Source organism: Episyrphus balteatus, chromosome 1 (genome assembly GCF_945859705.1).
Source record: "Episyrphus balteatus chromosome 1, idEpiBalt1.1, whole genome shotgun sequence".
NCBI classification, from domain to species: Eukaryota; Metazoa; Arthropoda; class Insecta; order Diptera; family Syrphidae; genus Episyrphus; species Episyrphus balteatus.
In genome coordinates, this window is record NC_079134.1 from 90,180,136 (window position 1) to 90,199,121 (window position 18,986).

General features: G+C 33.2%; 2 protein-coding genes across 2 annotated transcripts in view; one reads left to right on the forward strand and one right to left on the reverse strand.

Moving 5' to 3' along the window:
• The window catches only part of LOC129907323 (benign gonial cell neoplasm protein), a 222,312-nt gene extending 210,916 nt beyond the window's left edge, over nt 1–11,396 (forward strand). The window contains exon 4 of the mRNA XM_055983465.1: nt 11,289–11,396. The gene's annotated coding sequence lies outside the window, so the exon portion shown is untranslated. The remainder of the gene's footprint in view (nt 1–11,288) is intronic.
• The window catches only part of LOC129907351 (heterogeneous nuclear ribonucleoprotein U-like protein 2), a 217,504-nt gene that overhangs the window by 33,566 nt on the left and 164,952 nt on the right, over nt 1–18,986 (reverse strand). Inside the window, exon 5 of the mRNA XM_055983512.1 lies at nt 17,815–17,986. Within this exon, the coding sequence (XP_055839487.1) occupies nt 17,815–17,986 (172 nt within the window). The remainder of the gene's footprint in view (nt 1–17,814; nt 17,987–18,986) is intronic.

Consider the following 18,986-nt stretch of genomic DNA (forward strand, 5'->3'; position numbering starts at 1 on the left):
CTTAGGCTTACCCATCGATCTTGAGAGATGGATCTCGTTAAACAACAGTGACTTAAAGCACTACTCAAATGATTCAGAAGCGAGACTTCACAACTTATACCGCTGTCTCGATGAATCATTGTTGGTAGTTGTTGGTTACAGACAAAATTTTTCGTTGAGAGGAAGTGGCATGATGATAGCTGATTTTCTGTTAATTCAAAATACCTATCTCTTGTTGCAGTGACTGCTAAATAAGGGGATGATAATTCTATTATGAAACTTGAATCATTTTGAAATAGAGGAAACTGAACTAAATTAAAAAGCTGAAATTCTTGGTTATCAACCAAAGGGATCATCATTTCAAATACTATTGAGTCATTAAGACTTCGTCCTTTAATAGATGACAGCTTAAAAATATCTAATACAGATGCTGTCGGAATGTTAAGATGGGATGGAATGTTGTTCCGAATAATTTGGAGCTGTTTAGTAAATTGTGACGGCGAAATAAAATGAGGATTCATTTTGACATTATTAAGACTAAGAAGAACGTCAAGTAATGTGTCTTGCACTCTTTCGAGGTTTGAAATTGACAAAATCAAATATGAAGTTAATGCAGAAAAGCGCTGACTGACATCGATTATTTCTTGATGCTTTTCAATGCTGTTTAAGGATTTTTCGAACATGGTTTTAAAACCTTGATATTGCTGACTGAGTTGCAGATTATTTCGTTTAAGCAGATTTACGGTTGAATCTGCGATTGAGCTCTGCTTTTTAAAGAGATGCACGAGATGCTGTTCATCTTGGTTGACCAAAGAGATTTGGTGCTGTATGTCCTTAGCATCATCTTGATCCAATACCCCAAATAAGCTATGTGCCACGTTTCCTATAAAATCGAAGGGAGATCTAGCAATTCTTATCCTTTTATTGTAAGAAGTATGATAATTATGAATGAGGTCATTGTTTGATTCGATTGCTATAACTCTTTGTTTGAGAGCTGTTACTGTAGGCAAACAGTACGGATTAATTTTCAATTCATCTAAACAAATATTATCCATTCTCTGTAAATAAGTTTTCACTTCTCCTAGCTCTAGCCAATATGATGATAAATTATAAAATATATAAATGTTCCAAAAACTATTAACGGTGCTCGCACTACCTATATCTTCAAAATAAATCCCTGTGGGATGGTCAAATTGGGTTATTCTTATTGGTTCGGTATCTGAAGAGGCAGCTAATGGAAACAATAGCAACATGAAGCATAATAATGATGTTAAAGAGTTAAGGAGGTATCTCCCACTTCTTAATCTCATCAGGGGTTGTTTTTTTATTGGGATTTGTGCAGCATCCTTTTGCTGCTCTTTATGGTCAATCGGTAGGGGACAAAGATTTTGAACAGCTCGTTGATATGTGCCGGTTTCAGTCTTAACATATGCCACTCGTACTAATCCGTCTGTTCCCTTGACAACTTCGATTACACGTCCGAGCTTCCATTTCATTGGAGGCTGGTGTGCATCTTTTAAAACAACCATTGTTCCAGGTTCTAGATTTTTGGATTCCACCTTCCACTTTAATTTCTGTTGAAGAAGATGGAGGTATTCATTTGACCATCTTTGCCAAAAATGCTGTTGAATATGCTGAATCTGACGAAATTTGTCTAATCTTGAGATGTTATGATCAGTTATGTCAGGTTCTGGAAGCGATGTCAACGGAGCACCAATTAAAAAATGACCGGGAGTCAATGCCTGCATGTCATTAGGATCTGAGGAGTTAGGTGTAAGTGGGCGTGAATTCAAGATAGATTCAATTTGAATCACAACTGTGGAAAGCTCTTCATAAGTTAAAGACGCTTCTCCTAAATATTTTAACAACAATGTTTTTGCGGATTTAACAGCGGCCTCCCAAAGGCCTCCGAAATGGGGAGAACGTGGTGGAATGTGTTTCCAGTTAATTCCCATTTTTAAACAATTTGAATTAATCGATGATTGAGTTTCAGACGAATCAAGAAAATCTTGAAAATCTTTTAATTGGTTTCTTGCCCCTACAAAGTTTGTGGCATTGTCACAGAATATAGTATGGCATACACCTCGTCTTCCTATAAATCGTTTCAAGCAGTTAATAAATGATTCAGTAGTAAGGTTGCATACAACTTCAATATGAATAGCTTTTGTTGAAAAGCATACAAATACTGCAAGATACGATTTTGTTGGAGTTTTCCCTCGAATATTATAATGTGTTCGTATTGGCCCACAAAAGTCCACCCCTGAATAATAGAATGGGCGAGAAGGTACGATTCTTTCCTTAGGTAGATTACCCATTAATTGATCTATGGATTTGGGTTTCGCACGGAAACATTGGATGCATTTAGAAAGTACCTTTTGTGTTTCTCTTCCTACACTCAAAATCCAAAATTGTTGCCGAGAGATAGATACAAGTGTTCTATGGGAAACGTGTAGATGTTTTTTATGTAAGTGATCTAAGAGTAATGTGGTAACTATATTATTTTTTGGGAGTAATATTTGATTTTTTGCTTGGGAAGGAATTTCAGCATTTTTAAGTCTTCCACCCACATGTATTAACATTGTTGTTTTATCAAAATATGGGCTTAACGAAATTATGCTAGAGGTATTGCGGAGAGGTTTCCCTGCCTGAAGTGCCTTATACTCTTCGGGAAAAACACTTAATTGAACAATCCTCCATAACAAATGCGTTCCTTTCTGGATTTCTTCCGCGGTTAAAGAACCAGTTCTTCTGTTTCCTTTGCAGCGAATATTAAAATTCATCATGAATCTATAGCAATGTGCAAAAATTTTCTGCAGTGTAAAAAACGAGTTTTTATGGTTGATTGAATTTATTATATCATTTTGGATTGACATATTTAGCACTGTCTTTGGCCTTCGATGCCCAGAGATTTCTTCTGGAATCGAATACTCCATTTGTATACTTGAAGTTTGTCTTAAAAACTCAGGGCCATTGAACCAAATGGTTGATCTTACAAGATTGGGCATTCCTAACCCACGCGATATAAGATCTGCTGGATTTAATACTCCCTTTACATAATTCCAATGATTCAAATCTGATTTAGATTGGATTTTTGCTACACGATTTGCTATATATGTCTCCCAAGTATAGGAAGGTGCCTTTACCCATGTTAAAACCGTTGTAGAGTCGGTGTAATAACTGACTGATGTGATCGTCCTACTGATTATTGGAAGGATTTTTTGCACTAATTCCACCATTAGGACAGCCGCCTGAAGCTCTAACCGAGCTATAGATGTCGCCTTTAAGGGAACGACACGAGATTTTGAACATAACAATTGAACAAAAACTTTCCCTTCATTATCAATAGATTTTAAGTAAATGCATGCGCCATATGCGCTTTCACTACTATCGGAAAATGCATGCACTTCTAATTTCGTAGCTGAGTCTATTAAGATAAGGCGTGGGATATTAATTTCACACAAAGAAGAAAATTCTGATAAATAGTTTACCCACTTATAAGCCTGTTCTTGAGGCAGATTCTCATCCCACAATATCTTAGATTTCCAAAGTTCTTGTAAAAATATTTTTCCTAGTAATATGGCTGGGCCTATCAATCCCAAGGGATCGAAGAATTTTCCCAAGTCGGCAAGAACGCGGCGTTTGGTAATCTTTAAATCATTGGGTGCATTGTACTTGTAGCAAAATTTGAATGTGTCTTCAATTGGGTCCCAAACCAAACCAAGGGTTTTAATGACCTCCGACTGATAGATTGTTAACATTCTTTCTCGATCTTGCATTGGAATATTTTCTAGAATACGTGGATCATTTGAACAAAATTTGGTTAAATTAAAATTTCCTTGACTTAATAATTTTATTGTTTCATTGAGAAGCAACTTGGCTTCCTCAAGAGAATCTGCTCCTGTTAGGCAGTCATCAACATAGATATTTTTTGTAATAATTTTTGATGCATTAGGATATATATGTTGAAAATCATCTGCTAATTTGACCAAACATCTTGTAGATAAATAAGAGGCAGACGCCATTCCATACGTAACTGTGTTGAGCTGGTATGTTCTCAATGTGCTCTTAGGATCTGGCCTCCATAAAATGTGCTGATATGCTCTATCCTTTGGATGAATGAGTATTTGACGATACATTTTGCTAATATCGCCAGTGAATACATATTTATGTAATCTGAAATTGGCTATAACTGAAAATAAATCTGATTGGACTGTTGGACCAACCATGAGGGTGTCATTAAGTGAATACCCAGATGTCGTCTTTGCAGAAGCATCGAAAACCACCCTGAGCTTTGTTGATGAGCTCTCGGGTTTAATTACACAATGGTGTGGAAGAAAATAATTTGACTTTGGTATGTCAAGCTCTTGAATTGCAGTCATATGACCTAGACGCTCATATTCCTCCATGAAGTTTGTGTAACTTTCTTTGAGGTCTGCATTTTTTTCTAGTTTTCTTTCTAATGAATAAAAACGCTTCTTTGCAATTTCTTTTGAACCTCCTAATGTTTGGTTTGGGTCTTTCTTAAAAGGAAGTCGTACTATGTACTGACCCTGGCGTGTTGTTTCCACGTTATCATTAAAATGTTTTTCACATTTAAATTCTTCTTCGCTGTAGACCTTCGATTCAACTTCAAAATTTTCACTTTCCCACAGTGATCGGACCATTTTATCTAGTGTTCTCAGACTAGGTTTTGACACTGAATGACAATGAGAATTTTGGGAAGAATCTACAGCGCTTCCTGCTAAAACCCATCCTAATCTAGTATTCCGCAATAGAGGAAGACTGTTTGAGATTTTAAATTCTCCTGGCAAAAGAAGCTCGAAAAATAACTCTGCTCCAATTAACAAGTCTATGCGGTTGGAACTAATTGTGTTAGGGTCAGCAAGAAGAATATTGGAGGGCAATTGCAACGTTTGCCTATCCAGAGATGCAGTTGCCATATAATCACTTATTTTTGGCATTATACTGGTCTCAATAGTTCTTTTATATGATGAAGTTCTGGATTCTAAAAGAACATTTATTACGAAATTGGCCTGACTTTCCCTGCCTCCAATTCCGCTAATCGGAATGTCCTGTCACGGTCGCCAAATGTTCTTTAAACTTTAGAACCTTGAAAATACAAACACCTTTTTTTATTATTATTGATTACAATTTTTATTTGATGTTCACTTGAAAGTGGTTGGACAGCGAGTGCCCATTATGCCGATCATTCAAAGGTACTTTGCCAAAAATGACAAGTCAGCATAATGAACACTCAGCGCGTGAGACTAAACATTGAACTTTTATTAAATGATCTTATTTCGTCTGGTCTCACGCAGAAGTAGGAGTTGGGTGGAAATATGATATGGTAGGAAAGGTAAAAATGGGTGATAGAATACAAAAATAAGTAGGTATACATAATTATACTTAAAAAGAACACTCAGTGGGAACTGGTAAGAAATCATTTCCCATCGTGTCAGCAACAATGCAATGTAATAATACTATTGGTCATATGGTTACTTAAAATGTTACCTAAAATGTTTACTTAACACATACAATTATTTCTTTCAAGCTAAAAGCTTTTGGTTTTCCGCCTTTTTTATAGCCTGGATAAAATCATACCTTGAGAAAAAATCCTATAAAGTTAAATTCAGGAACTGTCTTTCTGACCCCTTTATTGCTCGCTCAGGTGTACCCCAGGGAAGCCATCCGTTACCCCAGGGTCCGTTTCTTTTTAAACTTGCTATAAATGATGTAACTTCATGTATAAATTCAAGTGAAATTCTCATATTAGCCGATGATATGAAGATTTTTAAGACAATAAAAAACAACCATGACCGGATCCTTCTACAAGCTGACATTGATAGTTTTAGTGTTTGGTGCGGGAAAAACGGTCTCTCTCACAACCCAGTCAAATACCAAACAATTACTTTCTCTCGAAAACGAGTCCCGAATGCCTTCGATTATTGTATATCGCAACACAAGCTCTGTCGAGTATTTAGTTTTAAGGACTTGGGTGCCCAATTCAGTTCAAAATTAGAATTCACCGAACACATTAATATCTTAGTAAACAAAGCGAGCTCAACGCTTGGATTCGTAAAACGCTGGGCAAAGGAGTTTGACGATCCATTTGTCACACTTTCTTTTAACAACTGCTACATTCGACCCCACCTCGAGTACGCTTCCTTACAACTTAACACCTTACGATCAGCGGATTCAACTTTTAAACATGCAAACTTAGCAACAAGGGTGTGTTAATAACGATATTATATTCTTTCGTCAATTAATTAATGGCCAACTTGACGCTCCTGACTTATTAGGTTGGTTTGGCTTTAACTATCCGGGAGGATCTCACCACCTGCGAAGGTTTGAACTCTTACATATTGACTTTCATAGAACAAACTATGGTATAAACGAGCCTCTTAACCGAATGAGCAAACTTTATAATTTAAACGATGTTGACTTTAATATGAGCAAGATGAAATTAAAAAATATTACAAAATTTATTTCGAACCAGTGCTCCACAGACGTGATTGTCAGTTAATGTTTAAATTAGATTTTTAAATTGTAAATATGTTAGTATATCATTTTTAGGTAATATTAATTGTATATTGTGTATGTGGATAGTATTTAATTGTTTTTGTCCTACTAACTACTAACACATGCACTAATGATGAACCCTCTGATAGTAGTATACAGCTTGCTTTAAGCTTACTACATCAAAGAATCTGAAGTGAAAAAAAAAAGAGATGATGAAGACAGAACTACGGAAGGGTTTAGATCATGTCTGTAGAATTCGTGACCTGTCAGAGTGAGTGGAATATGTTTTGAGTCTCCATGAAAAATGCCTGTTACTCAAAAGATCGTTTTTTTTAGTATTTCGATTTAAATTAATAACCTTTGAATGATAGTTTTTTATCATACTTTGAAAACAAGCGGATGTGAAATTAGTTCTAAAATGTACATACATAAATATATACAAATTTTTTTAAGCCTCAGTCAATCAAACAATTTGTATTTGTGAGTTGAGACTACAATAGGTACACTGCGCGTCACTTGAATAGAAACAACAATTTTTCTTTAGAAAATAGCGATTGGTGCTTTGGTGAGGTAACTTAGTAGATTTTTGGTTTTGCATATTCAAAGAGGAACTTTTAACAAACAATGTTGTAAAAACAAAAAACCGAAAACAGAAACCGTGTGGCTACTAGTTGCGTTTTTTCGCATTACTTCACAAAAAACAGTGTTTTCTTTGCGTCACTTGAATAGAAACAAGCTCTTAAATTAGATAAAAATGATGAAAAATCATGGACAACACTAATTTTAGTAAAGCAGTATTAAGCTTAGACATTATTTGCACATTATAACCAATTATGAGCTACGAGCTACCAATAGGCACAACAGAATATGCATAAATAGCAGCTAACATTGGAAATGCACTTGCACTATGCAAAATCGCGAAAGATATTGGAAAATTTGCCAAATTTGGATGAGAATATTTTTAAAATATCGTAAACTAGTGATTGAATAAAAAAGTAAGACATGTAAGTCCCAAATCAAGAGCAGATAAAAAAAAATAACTTAAAAACTAGCAGCAATTTCCTTCACTTTGCCGCTAAAATCGGTCAAAAACGTGGTGTTAGTGCGATGGTAATGTGTTGCTTTGTTCCATCGTGGAAGTTATAAAAGGTGCACAACTTTAAAAAAAGCCTCAAAATGCAAAATAACAACATTTTAAGTTCTACTAAGATTACAAAAAAGTTAACTATTTTATAGTTGCATTCGAACTGAAAAGAAGTGAGGCAATGAGTGGTTTTTTAAAGGAAAACATACCAACTCAGATGGACCACGTTAATATTAGTCCTATTTCATTGGTTTATGAAAGAATAACTTTTATCGCATCGCCACCAAAAGGGCACTAAAATGTGTTATAGTAATACGCTTTTTTTATGATGTGCAATAGCAAAATTGAAGCTTCACGCTTCGAAAAAAGATGAAAACTTTTACAAAGAAATAATGGTAGAAGCTCTTGGGAAGTTTGGGAACGTGGAAAAACAACCGTCTTAGAGATTGGACAAGGATAGCTCCAGAAAAACAACGCAATAGAAACAAAACAGATGCATTCCGGATGAAAACGTTTAAGTTTATTTCACTTATTCAATCTTTAAATTGTAGAAAATGTCATTTTATTAATTTGTAAGAAGTTACCAAACACTTTTATCAATTTCTCCAATTAGGTCCACGATTGTGTACAGTACAAGTGCATTTTTAATATTAAATTCTATACAGGGTGTCCCAAAAGTAATGGATCAAACGAAATATGCTGATAGGCCAACTTTAGGGCTCTCAGAATTTGGTAACTTGTTCATCCCAAATCCTTACGGTTTTCGATTTAATGCAGTTTTTGTGAAATTTCGAAATATCCTGACCTTGCAACACTATTTTGCTTCCTTCGCTCATAATTGATTTTTGTTTTTTACAATTTTTTCACTTAAATATTTCCAAATAATAAGAAGTAGTTATTTAATCAAAATATGTTTTATTTCATACGCCATTTTGCTGCAAATTAATTAACAGTTCCATGTTTTATAAAAACTCAATTTCCTAATTTTTTTCAGAGCAACACCCTGAAAAAATTTTGTATGGTGTGACACTGGTTAACTATTTTAAAAACTTGCCGTGCTATTGCAATTTTCAAAAATGTATAAAAGTTTACAAACTTGAAGTTAGAACAAAAGACATTACAATTTAAATGCAACAAAACAGGGATTTTCAGAGAAAAATAACAAAGAAACATAAACACATTTCCTAGACTGTTGTTTGTTTATTTCTTTTTGAATAAAAGCCTCGATTTTTGTTTGTTATTTTGCTCTGAAAACCCCTGTTTTTCAGAGAAAAATAACAAAGAAACATAAACACATTTCCTAGACTGTTGTTTGTTTATTTCTTTTCGAATAAAAGCCTCGATTTTTGTTTGTTATTTTGCTCTGAAAACCCCTGTTTTTTTGCATTAAAATTGTAATTAGTTTGGGATTTTGTTTTGCCGGAAAATTAGTTAATGTTATTGTTGCAATCTTGTATTGCCTCCAAAATTTTCCGAAATAAAACTCAATTGTTTTTTGTTTCGATCAATATATTTCGGCAACAAGTGCCATCTTCAGGATCTATTAAAACAATAAAGTTATACATAATAATTACAATAAATATTAAAAATATAAAATTATAAATAGTATACCATAAAAAGAATATCACAAATTTACTTTTTTACAATTTATTTTGATTTGATCTGTCAAAGAATACTTCAATTTAAAAACAAAAACAAATATAGCTGTCAGCCCCCATCACGGTGTGCAGTGTTTACACGGTCTATATCTGTGGCGTTTAGACTGTGTGTAGTGTTAACACGATCATATGTCACTCGTTGTAGATTTCCATTATTTCCATATGAGATGAGATTGAAATATGTATTTGTGTAATCTTTTTTGTCCGTTTTGAAATTACACGCATCTTCTCCAATTTTAACAATTTGGTTTACTTCATGAACCTGTAACTTGAATTTATTGCGCTCATATCTCAATATTTTGGTGTTATCGAAATTAAAAGAATGGTCAGTTTGTTGTTTGTGGTTAGCCAATGCTGCAATACTTTTCAAATTAGCTGTGCCAACCTTATCACATTCATTTGAGTGTTGTTCGAGTCTTTTGCACAATTTTTGAATCGTTTCACCAATGTATTTTTTTGGGCAGTCTTCACATGGAACACAATAAACAACACCTGAGTTTTGCGTTAGAGGTAGTTTTTGTTTCATGTTGGCAAAGAAATTTGAAACTTTTTTTACTGGTTTCATAGCTACCTTAATATTTGGAACGAAATATTCACAGGATTTGGCCAAAGATTCTGTAAGACCTGGAACATAAGATATTGATGAATAGATTTTAGCTGGTTCAACAGTTGTTTGGGTTGAAGTTTCCTCTATTGATAAATAAGGATAGCTACTCCTGTCAAATCTTCTCGTTTCTGAACCTCTATTAGAGTTGTTGTAACGTACCGATGCAATAAGTTTGTTGATGACATCAATTGGAAAATTATTTTTCTTCAAAATATTTTTTTTGCGATCAATGTTAGTTTTCCATTGTGATTTGTGACTAAATGAGAAAACTTTCCGAATAAAATTCTTAGCCGTATTATGTTTCATATGTTTCGGATGTGCTGAATAAAAATTCAACAGTCTATTTGACGCAATTGGTTTATGATACCAATTCGTTGTGATGTTGCCGTCATGATGACGTTTAACAGTAACATCCAAATAGTTAATCTCATTTGTCGGTTCATCTTCGGTTTCAAATGTAAATTGGATGTTGTTGTTATACATTTCGAGTGCGTTTTTAAGCATATCAATTTTCTCAGAAGGAATGGCTGTGATGTGGTCGTCTACATAAGCCTTCCAAAATTGTGGTACAAAATCTATGTTGCGTTGTCAATAACTTCTTCAAGCACCCATTCAACTAGTACCAGAGCTAATGAAGATCCCATGAAAAGTCCGTTTTTAATACGTATGAATTTTCCCTTGTAACAGAAATAGTTGCAGTCAACAAGGCAAAATTTAAGCAAATTCATGAAATCTTTTTTGGGTATTGATGTATTAACTTTTATTCGATCGTCAAAATTTTTATTGACAATATCCAGTGCTAAATCAGTGGAAATGTTGGTAAAACAATTGGAAACATCAAATGACACCAATTTATATCCAGGTAAAATGTGTTTTTTAGTGATGAATTTTACAAATTGCTTTGAATTTTTGATAGAATATTTTGATTGAAACGATCTTCTCAACATAGTTGCTAAGTACCTTGCAAGTTTGTAGCAAGCTGAGTTAATTGTAGAAACAATCGGTCGAAGAGGTAAGCCTTCCTTGTGAAATTTATACTGACCAAAAATGCGTGGTGGAAGTGCTGTGTATGTGCGCAATGAAGATGATTGTTGTTGCGTTATGAATTTTCTAATCTTGTTGTGAAGCGTACTTACATATAAGTCGATTGTTCTTATTTTGAAGTGACTCCGTAGGATCGATATTTAATACTTCAAAATTTGCAGTGTTATTAAGAAGTTCTTCCATCTTCTTGTTAGAATCTGATCGCTTAGCAATGATCGTGACATTTCCCTTATCGCTGTTGGAAATAAAAATATCATCATTATCTTTCAAGAATTTGGCCGTCGTTTTTGCCGCTGAAATCAAAAATGTTTCTATTCGGTTTGGAGGAGCTTTCTTTATGATGTTTGTGTTATCAAAAATGTTAAATGTGCTCTCATTCCTTTTTTTATATTTTCAGACGCAAACCTTGAAATAATGAATTCGATGTCAGCAATCAGATCAAGAGTTGGAACAATGGAAATCGGCAATGCGAATTTGGGACCAAGCCCAAGTAGAACAAGCATCTCATATGGTACTTCAACTCCAGAAAATTTTTTTATAAAAGAATCATCATAATGAATGTTTTCAAATATATGTTGTTTACTTTTTAATTCGTTAAATTTTGTGCATAACCTCTTGTTATTATCACTAAGTGCCATTTTATAACAAGCATGGTCACAAAAATTTGGTGTTGACGAATTGACTTGGATTAAATGCTGGTTGATTTCAGTAGTTAGCCTCTGGATGATAAAACAACAATCAGCTACCTGTGAATTCAACATTTTCCGCTGCAATTCACAAATGGCTTTTTCCATGGTGGATTTAGATTGTGCACATTGAGATTTGCTCATCAGGGATGATGTGTTGCGGGTGATGAAATTTGGAAAAACCTTCCAACGACGACACTTCAGCAAAAACACATGACGAGATTTTTGTCTTGCTAATTTTTGGAGCATTCCTTGCAGATTGAATGGAGCATTGTTAAATGTTCCTATATTATTAATTGGCAAAGTAGTCATGATGATTGGAGAATGACTTGCAATTAGTTTGGGATTTTGTTTTATTGTATTTCATGTGAAGACTGCCCAAAAAAATACATTGGTGAAACGATTCAAAAATTGTGCAAAAGACTCGAACAACACTCAAATGAATGTGATAAGGTTGACTCAGGGACAGCTGATTTGAAAAGTATTGCAGCATTGGCTAACCACAAACAACAAACTGGCCATTCTTTTAATTTCGATAACACCAAAATATTGAGATATGAGCGCAATAAATTCAAGTTACAGGTTCATGAAGTAAACCAAATTGTTAAAATTGGAGAAGATGCGTGTAATTTCAAAACGGACAAAAAAGATTACACAAATGCATATTTCAATTTCATCTCATATGGAAATAATGGAAATCCATGGTATAAAAAGACAAGGGGCCTTACCAATAATCAAATTTAAAGCTCAGTTAAATATTTAACTGAGCGTTAAATATTTCTCCATACCAATAACCAATTTAATAGTCAGGTTAAGGGTTAACGCCACGTTAATTTTATAGTTGGGAAACTGAACTATAAACGCGCGGTTAAATGTAAACGCACGGTTTGTACTGTCATTTGTCAGCAAAAAAAAAAACATTTGTCAAGTCAACAAGCTGTTGAGAAAAATTAATAATATTGGCGGCAATTTATTAAATAAGTAAATGGAAAAATTTATTTGTTTATAAATATTTATCTTTTTTATTAATAAATATTCATTGCTTTCAGAAAAGGCTGAAAAAGAAAACTAGCCCCCTGAACACAATGGTGTAGCTGTGGCTGTAGCTTGTATACATAGCTATAGCGCAAGTTGAATAATTTTCAACTTTTTGATCAGATGCTCCCAACTTTTGTTGTTGTTTCCCTCAGTAAAATTTTGGCAGTACTACAAGCTACAGCCACAACTACACCATTGTTTTGAGTCAGTCTATCGTCGTACTTCAAGATAGATGAACATTTTTTTTATGTAATTTTGGCCTCCTTGCTTGGGCTCCATTTTTTAACTTTTACAACCAAAATAAAAATATATGAAGGTATGTAGGTATTTTGTAGTTATATTTTTGTTCATTATTACATTACGTGCAAAAAATGTCACTTCAATTATGTCATTTTGACAACAAATGTAATAGATTTGGTAATAGAAGCACAATTAGTTAAACGCGTGTTTATTTTGATTATTAGTATACACCCAATTTAACGCGACGGTAAAATTAAACCCGACGATACTTAAACGTGTGTTTAGCGATTCATTATTGGTAAGGCCCAAGTATGATCATTGGCAAAGTCAAAAGCAACAACAATTTCCAAGACAAATTTGTTTACAACAACAATTTCAATGGGCTGGGCTGTCAAAACCTTAAGTAGTCATAAGTTTTGACAGTTCTCGATACTGAGTTTTTTCTAATGATCATACCTTCTCTTTTTATACCATGATGGAAATCTACAACGAGTGACAAATGATCGTGTTAACACTACACACAGTCTAAACGTCACAGATATAGACCGTGTAAACACTGCACACCGTGATGGGGACTGACAGCTATATTTGTTTTTGTTTTTTAAATTGAAGTATTCTTTGACAGATCAAATCAAAATAAATTGTAAAAAAGTAAATTTGTGATATTCTTTTTAAGGTATACTATTTATAATTTTATATTTTTAATATTTATTGTAATTGAGTTTTATTTCGGAAAATTTTGGAGGCAATACAAGATTGCAACAATAAAATTGTAATATCTTTCGTTGTAATTTTAACTTTGGATATTTGTATACATTTTTGAAAACTGCAATAAAACGGCAAGTTTTTAAAATAATAAACCAGTATCACACCGTACAATTTTTTTTCGGGATGTTCTTCTCAAATAAAAGTAAGAAATTGAGTTTTTATAAAACATGGAACTGTTACATAATTTGCAGCAAAATGGTGTATGAAATAAAAAATATTTTGATTAAATAATTATTTCTTATTATTTGGCAATGTTTAAGTGAAAAAATTGTAAAAAAAAAATCAATTATGAGCGGAGGAAGCAAAATAGTGTTGCAATGTCGGGATTTTTCGAAATTTCACAAAAACTGCATTAAATCGAAAACCGTAAGGATTTGGGATGAACAAGTTACCTAATTCTGAGAGCCCTAAAGTTGGCCTATCAGCATATTTCGTTTGATCCATTACTTTTGGGACACCCTGTATATGCATTTTCTGTGGTGCCTATTGGTAGCTCGTTGCCCATAATTGGTTATAATGTGCAAATAATGTCTAAGTTTAATACTGCTTTACTAAAATTATTGTTGTCCATGATTTTTCATCATTTTTATATAATTTAAGAGTTTGTTTCTATTCAAGTGACGCAAAAAAATCACTGTTTTTTGTGAAGTAATGCGAAAAAACGCAACTAGTAGCCATACGGTTTCTGTTTTGGGTTTTTCGTTTTTACAACATTGTTTGTTAAAAGTTCCTCTTTGAAAATGCAAAACCAAAAATCTACTAAGTTACCTCACCGAAGCGCCAATCGCTATTTTCTAAAGAAAAATTGTTGTTTCTATTCAAGTGACGCGAAGTGTACAATGTTCAGATTACTTGTTTAACTTGAAAGACGCTTTAAACTTAAGATTTCTTCAATGAGTTTAAGTGCATCTTCACCAGTAGATTTTGACTGCTGACAAAGTGTTCATATTTATTTATTTATTTCACAACAGTTATAAAAAAAAAATTTTTACAATTATTTAAAGAAAAATTTAAAAAAAAAAATTGCAATCCCCCAAGCAGGACTTGAACTTGGTGTTCTCGCCCGCTGACCGAGTACTTTTCCATCAGACCACTCAGCAATGTGAAATCAGATTATAAGTACACAAACGTTTAGAATTTTTGTTTCACAATTTTTCGATGTGAGAAGTTCTCGACAATGTTACAGAAAGTAGACACGGGAATCGATTATGTAGTTCATTCGTCGAATTCAATAATAACAAATTTCGCTAATGCGAATCTACCGCGAATCCGGTCAACTCCCCGGGAGTAAAATCCTGCGAATTCACTAATAGGCATGATTATGTTCCCCCATAAAATCCCCCAAAACCTTTGAACACATCTGAAGTAAGCAACATCTTGAGATGACATTGACAAAATTTACAATTAACGCCTTGCTTTTACTGAGGATCACTACAAAAGAGCTTTTAGCCATGTCTGGCATCAACGATATTTCATAAATGCAAATTGCATCAATGCAGCTCCCCTCCTAAGTAAATCAATTTTATTTACAATGCTTTGACTGTTCAAATGACATATTTTAAAACCAGATTTGATAAACCATCCCGCGACGTTGACATTTTGCTCAATGGATAGGTCCAAAAACACAACAAAAATGTTTCCAATTGAGGCAATTTTTTTGGAAAGTTGACTGGAAGAAAAGTTATTCAAGAATAATCTCCCTAACTCGTTTTAAACATCTTACTAAATACTAATAATACAGTAAAATAAGGTGAAAAAAGTGGTAAATCTCGGAATGAATGCTAATAGAATTTTTTTTTGCTCAATATCTTCGTTTTGGCATTCTATAACATACCTCAAAAATCTAGAAAAATCTAATGTCCGCGAGTCGCGATTTTCAAGGTCAAAGCGCCAAAGGAGATTTTCAAAATTATCAATAATAGACAATGGTATTATATACACATATGATACATGTCTCTGAGGTATTTTTTAATGCTGATGCCAAAAAATCTAAAATCAAGACAATCTGACGTCTCTGAAAAAAGTTATACCAGTTTTTCATCTGTCAACCCATATTATTATAACAGTTGCAAACTTAAACCTTAAAAGTTATGGTAGAGGAATCAAATTTTGCATGAAGGTTTTCATATCCGTTATTATTAGGAATCAAAAAAATGCAATGAAAAAAACATTCATATCTATGAAAAATTGGTATTTTTTGAAAAAAGGGGAAATTTTGGGATATGCACTAAAAAACATCCTGGTACAATCTTGTTTCTATCTTTGCTTGGATATTCTATAACTTATGTCAAAAATCTCAAAAAATATCATGTCCCCAAGTCCTAATTTTCCTCGAAGACATGTATCTTATGTGTATATAACAACATTGTCTATTATTGCTAATTTTGAAAATCTCCTTTCGCGCTTTGACCTTGAAAATCGCGACTCGCGGACATAAGATTTTTCTAGACTTTTGAGGTATGTTATAGAATGCCAAAACGAAGATATTGAGCAAAAAAAATTTCTATTAGCATTCATTCCGAGGTGAAACCCTTATTTGACTGGATTATATGTACGTTCAGGAAATGTAGTTGACTAAATACCCGATGTTGGTATTGCTAGACTTAGTAAAACAAAATACCAAACAAAAATAAATAAAAAAAATACATATGTACCTAATGATGTTTTATGCTTTACAAAATCAAGTTAATATTTGGAAAAAATATAAATAGTTTTAAATGCAATAAGAACAAATAATAATCATTTTTATCAAAAAAACAGAACCGATTTCCATGATTCAAAACGGGGTCTTATGGTTTTTCTTATAGTTCCTATGACTTAAACTGAACGAAATTGAAATGGGATCACGTTGCAGCCATTAGCTTTCCAATACAAAAAGAATTATCAAAATTGATTCACTCTGTCCAAAGATATGCGGTAACAAACATAAAAAAAAAATACAGAAGAATTGAATACCTCCTCCTTCTTGGCAGTCGGTAAAAAATGAATAATAAATAAAACAGAATCAATAGATTTAGAAAGTCAAATAATTTTAATTAATGTTATTTGTTAAATTTGACCAATTTTTTAATGATATTATTCCACTGTGGTTAGGCTGTTTTGGTCCACATAAAGAAAATGCGAATAAAAACAAGTTTTATCCCATTATTTTCCCAACGTTTCGTAAGTGCTTCCTTACTTCATCAGGGGTATTTATTCAATTTAATTATTCTAAATCATAATGTATAATTTGTTTCCCTTCTGCTCCTATTGCATAAATCCCGGAGACGGCAAAATTCAAATATGACACTTATATCACAGCTGGGTATCAGCTACTTTAATTAAATTGCTACAGCATAGCTTTGCTTAATGCTATCGGTGTCTTCTTTTGTGTTCACAAAATAAATATTTGAAAATCAGATCTTGCTCAAGATCGTCATGTGAAGATTCTCTTCTACACCTTCATCCGCCGCTAGTCCTTTCATTATCTGATTTGTGTGGTATTGGTCGTTAAATATTATTATTATGAACGACGCTTGTCATTAGATTAAGGTTCTCGTGCTCGTTTTCTGAAGATCGTTAAGTGTTGCATCTTTTTTATAGCATTAAATATGTTGTCAAAGGTCTCATAAAGGTTTTCATTTTCCATGGCAGGCACACGATAAAAGACAGCATCAGCATTTATTTGACTTCGTTCGAGTGAATCTGTCAGCTACTCAGTTATAATATTGTTAAACATAGATATTACTATAAATAGATATTACTATAAATATTATTTTCGGTCAAAATTTGAGATAGTTATATGGTTGGTTTACCTACAATTGACGAAAAAATGCGGAGAGCAAAGAAAGCACTAATAAGCGCTTGAAATTTCACTCCATTTTTTCAAATGATAACACCGGCACAAAAAAAAAAAGTGTCATGTACCAGGAACCAGACCTATCATTCTATATGTTTTTGGGCACGCTGAATTCGAATTTCAAGTCCGTTTGGCCCCATCACCCTCCAGCGTTAATATAAGATTCTTACAACTTGGAGAATTTTTGTTTTTATTTATTTTCATACTTTCGGCCTAGAACGTACTTTAAAATTGTTTAATGTTTAAAATAAGGGACAGTGTATATAATGTAATTTTAATTCATAAGTTAAAGATTAAAAAAATAACTAACTATTTGAAATTGCTTTTTGTTTGCAATAATTAACAATAATTACCTTTTAAATTATTAAGCGTTGATTCTCTTATTGTATTTTCAGTGCCTGCCTCTGTTCTCAATTGGTTGCGCTTTTTTAATTCTTCCTCGCTTGGTATACAAACTACAGCATTACGGTTGAAGTCTCCAAAACCTTTCATTTTACGTCGCTGAGCAGATGCGAATGCATTCGTCTAAAAAATTTGGATGGGAGAGGCAAAATAATGTTGATATTCGATTGTTGAGTTTTTATTATTTTGTACTTTTTAAAAAACGATCGTTAACTAATTACTAATTACAGATGAAATGTGTAGAGCAGCATTCATTCTTATTTTTATTTTATGTATAAATATCGCAATTCGTCGACTTCATTAATTAAACTTGTATTCATACTAATAGATACACATTCAGCCCTATCGGCAATACTTTTTCCCTGGAAAAATTTCTCTAGTTCGAAAAATCGGTATCGGGAATACTTTTTTAATGGAAACATTTCCAAGGAAAAATTTCCCCAATAAAAATCCCTATCGGCAATGAAGTTTCTCCCCCGAAGTATTTCTGTCATTATTTTTCTAGGGAACAGATTTTTTGAAGGAAAAAAGCAATTTTCAAAATGTTCTGTAAAAAATATTAAATTATTTATTTCGTGAGGGCAAGTGCAATCAACAAAAAACAAATCGTTATGGCTTTGCACACCTACACAATAATTATTTACAAGGTAAACCAATCCTAGGGCGGCGAAATGGTAACTTTGGTGATTTAATAGGGAAAATTCGGATATTGGCACTGGATATTGCAAGAGCAAGGATGAATATAAAAAAAAGAAACATGGAGAATCGATTTATTTACACGATAATATTTTTTGAATCTAAAAAATAAAACAATTCTGGAGGTAAACGTTAAAAATTCAACTCCCAACTTACGTTGCTTCTGGCAATTCAAGTGGATTCCAACTGTCCCTTAAAAGCCTTCGCATAGTCCTTAAACCATGGTTTTGCCTTTCGGCACGATCTCCCTCATCTAATAATAACAATGTTGCACTGTTTAACATTTTAATTGTTTAACTTTTTACTTTTTGCAGCAAATAAACTCAAAATTAGAGTTGTCAAAATTTTCGAAGACATATGTTCGAAGGTTTTTTTGTTTTGTTAAGTTGGCTGTACTTCTTTCCCGAAAACGAAATTCCGATGGAGA